The sequence below is a fragment of the Belonocnema kinseyi genome, chromosome 10, assembly GCF_010883055.1.
Source record: "Belonocnema kinseyi isolate 2016_QV_RU_SX_M_011 chromosome 10, B_treatae_v1, whole genome shotgun sequence".
In the NCBI taxonomy this organism is placed as follows: domain Eukaryota; kingdom Metazoa; phylum Arthropoda; class Insecta; order Hymenoptera; family Cynipidae; genus Belonocnema; species Belonocnema kinseyi.
The window spans coordinates 862,896-866,972 of record NC_046666.1 but is presented as its reverse complement, the minus strand read 5'-3'; the positions used below and the strand labels follow the sequence as shown (position 1 = coordinate 866,972).

At 24.9% G+C, this 4,077-nt stretch overlaps 2 protein-coding genes across 4 annotated transcripts in view; one reads left to right on the top strand and one right to left on the bottom strand.

The window, feature by feature from the left end:
* The window catches only part of LOC117181471 (DDB1- and CUL4-associated factor 12), a 251,124-nt gene that overhangs the window by 100,909 nt on the left and 146,138 nt on the right, over window positions 1-4,077 (top strand). The gene's annotated exons all lie outside the window — the stretch shown is intronic.
* The window catches only part of LOC117181473 (pyruvate dehydrogenase E1 component subunit alpha type I, mitochondrial-like), a 44,525-nt gene continuing 43,358 nt past the window's right edge, over window positions 2,911-4,077 (bottom strand). For both annotated transcript variants that reach the window (XM_033374164.1, XM_033374166.1), the window contains one exon: window positions 2,911-3,642. In XM_033374164.1, the coding sequence (XP_033230055.1) occupies window positions 3,457-3,642 (186 nt within the window). In that variant the 3' untranslated portion in view covers window positions 2,911-3,456. The remainder of the gene's footprint in view (window positions 3,643-4,077) is intronic.

Genomic DNA, 4,077 nt, shown 5'->3' with positions numbered 1-4,077 from the left:
AGAAGAACTATTTTCTAACAAAATATAAGCATTTTTAACAAAATAGTTGAATTTTCAATTTAAAATATCCATTTTCAACGAAAAATGAAATAGTTCTTTTTTGGCTAAAAATATTATTTGTTCACCGAAGAAGAACTAATTTTTAACAAAATAGTTGAATTTTACAATAGAAAACATCAATTTTCAATCAAAAATATCAATTTTTAAGGAAAAATGAAATAGTTATTTGTTTGGCTACAAATATTTTCTTTTATTTGAAAATTCAACTATTTTGGTGAAAAATGGGTTTTTCTTCGATGTAAAAATAATATTTTTAGCCAAAAAAATAACTGTTTCATTTTTCGTTAAAAATTGATATTTTTCATTATAATTGATATTTTTCTACCAAAGAAGAACTATTTTCTAACAAAATATAAGCATTTTTAACAAAATAGTTGAATTTTCACTTTAAAATATCCATTTTCAACGAAAAATGAAATAGTTCTTTTTTTGGCTAAAAATATTATTTCTCCGCCGAAGAAGAACTAATTTTTAACAAAATAGTTGAGTTTTACAATAGAAAACATCAATTTTCAATCAAAAATATCAATTTTTAAGGAAAAATGAAATATTTATTTTTTTGGCTACAAATATTTCCTTTTATTTGAAAATTCAACTATTTTGGTGAAAAATGGGTTTTTCTTCGATGTAAAAATAATATATTTAGCCAAAAAAATAACTGTTTCATTTTTCGTTAAAAATTAATATTTTTCTACAAACGTAGAATTAATTTTTAACAGAATATATACATTTTTAAAAAATAGTTGAATTTTCAATTAAAAATATCCATTTTCAACAAAAAATGGAATAGTTCTTTTTTTGGCTAAAAATATTATTGTCTATTTGAAAGTTCAACTATTTTATTACAAATGAGTTCTTCTTCGGTGGAGACATAATATTAACAGCCAAAAATATAAATATTCCATTTTCCGTTGAAAATGGATATTTTAAATTGAAAATTGACATTTTCTATCTGAAAATTCAACTTTTTGTTAAAAATGCACATTTTTTGTTAAAAATTAGTTCTTCGGTGGAAACATAATATTTTTAGCCAAAACAATAACTGTTTCATTTTTCGTTAGAAATTGATATTTTCTATTTGAAAATTTAACTATTTTTTTTTAAATTTGTTCTTTTTTGGTGGAGAAATAATGTTTTAAACCAAAAATATAACTATTCCATTTTTAGTTGGAAATGGAATTTTTTTAGGTGAAAGTTCAAATATTTAGTCAAGAATGCATATATTTTCTTCAAAGTGATTTTTCTTTTTTAGAAAATTAATCTTATTAGTAAAAAATGCATTCTTTTTATTAAAAATAAAACTCTTAATTAATATGTTCTAATTAGGAATTAAATTTTTTTAACAAAAATATTATTCGTTTAAAAATTCACGATTTCAGTTGAAAATTCATACTTTCGGATTGAAAATTCAATTTTTTAATAGAAATTAAATTTTTTGGCTTGAAAATTCAACAAGTTGGTAAAAAATGAAACTACTTGCTGGAAAATGATTTTTTTTTCCTGTTTGACAACTAACATTTTTGATTCAAAATTCAAAAATTTGATAAAAAATTAAACTATATAAAAATTTCATTGTTGGGTGAGAAATGTAAATTTTGCCTGGAAAATTAACTTTTTTGTTGAAAAATCATATTTCCGGATTAAAGATTCAACTTTTTTGTAGATAATTCAATTTGTTCTGTTTAAAAATTTAACCATTATTGTGAAAATTGATGTATTTCGTTGAAAATTAGGCGTTTTCGGTAGAAAATAAATCTTTTTTTATTTAAAATTTAACTATTTGTGTAAAAATTTAGCTTTTTTAAATGAAATCTTAATCAAGTGATTGAAAATTGTATTTTTTTGTTGGAAATTTGATTTTATTTTCGTAGATTGTCCTTTATAAGTTGAAAAATCAACTATTTGGTAGAAAATTTTTGTATTTTGTTGAAAATTTCACTGGAAAAATTTTCTATTTAATATAAAATTGAATAAATATAGGAATAAATCATTTTTACTTGTCAGTAATAAATTATAATTGAAACTATACAAATAAATTTTTAAATATATAATTTGAATTTTGTGAACTTTAAAAAATATATTCAACTTTTTTTAATTATTTGAAAATTAACATAATGTCGAATATTTCACAAATAGCTCAAGAGATTCAACAATATTTCAAAGAATTGAAATATTCCAAACGATGTCCCGAAATTTAAAAGATTTCCAGCTATTTAAAAGATTTAAAAATTATCATTTCTATTTTTAAGAAAAAAAAAATAAATAAAAACTATATTAGAACCTAAATTTCATAAAAGTATTATTTCTCTTTTAATATATTTAGTTCATTTTATTATAAATACGTTATTTTTTAGTTAATTTTCATTGAAAAAATATGACTTTTAGTGGAATTGTATACAAATTTTTTGATTTTTAGGAACAAATTTTCCAAAAAAGGTTTGTTTAGGGGTCTCTAATAAAAACTGTCGATTCTACAAGAAGTTTTTATTTCTTTAACTATAATATCAACATCTTTTTTACGTAAACAGTCGTAATCTCAACTCAAAAAAAGTTAATGTTCAACTTTTACATCTTTTACTTTCGATCATTATCAAAAGCGGGATTCGTTTTTTAATCGTATATATTACAATATAGCAATCGCATTCGACAATCACTTCTTTTATAAATGGTACAATAATTCGATGGGCAATAAATTAATGGTAAATTGGCTATTTGTAAATTTAAATACATTTGCGCGGAGGCTCTTGCCAATTAACGAAAGCGCGACTATTCGTAAAATCCGGGCTTCTAGTCGCGATTTAAAGCTTTCGTTACGTATAAATCAACTGAAAATTAATTGTCAACAATTTATTTTTTTGCAATCGATCAGACACTTCCAAGCAGATGAGCAGGAAGATTTTTAATTCTAGATTTCTACTTTACCGGCATCGAGATTATTCCACAGCTTAAGCGATTCGTGCCAAGTTTTTAAAAATCTTCTCAATGTGATTACATTATTTTAATGAAAAAAAATCTTAATTGACACGATAAACAATTTTATGGCTGCATCAAGAAACTTCTGGAAGATTAGTACGGACAGGAACCACTTTCCGCGGAACATTCTCGATGTTGATAAGGTAGGAATCCAGAATAAGAAAGATAAATTCTCCTTGCTTTTGATTGCTCGATCGAAATAAGATTTCTGCAATTGGTTATTGATTATCGAATATCGATAGAAGTTTAAAAGGATTTTAGTAATTGATTAAGGCAATTTCCGATCCTCCGCGTTTTGATGTGCGTCCCGCGCCGGATACAACTAGCGACCTCATGATATTTGAATTTTCGAGTCTTTGGAGCTTACCCGATTTCGAAGCTTACCCGGTTTTTTATAAATAAATTATTTATATGTTCGTTCGCTCAAAGATTGAAGGCTTTTCCCAGTGTGGAGTGAGAGAGTGGATTGAAGGGAGTACAATTGCGTACTTCGGATTCCAAATTTTTCGAGTAAACGTCTGTCGTGAGTTCGGACAGAGGTATTTCCTTATCAGCCTTCGCAAGCTTTACGGCATCATCGATTTCCTTCCGGATGACTGTTTCGATTTTCTGTGAACAGACAGATTTCATCTTGTTAGGAATCTTCTTGAAAGCTTCAAGCAGCCCTCACAGTCCGTATGCGATAAAATATCGGGAGGAAAGGGTACTTCTTTTTCACGCTTATAGAGTACTTTTTGGGGGCTCAAAGGGGAATTAATTCAGGATTATTTATAAAACTTGGAAACAATTCCAGTTTAATTCAAAAGAATTTAAATGAATTTGAAAAAATAAAAAAATGCCATTTATTCCAGTAAAATTCGAGTGAATTTAGAGGAATTGAAAGTAACTTAGAAGAATTTGATGAAATTAATAAAAAATGCAAGAAGTTAAAAGACTTCGGTATTAATTAAATAAAAAATTTTAAATAAATTTTTAAAAACATAGAATTAGGTAGAATTAAGTAAATTGAGAAGAATTCAAGTAAATTAAAAAAAGAATAAAGAA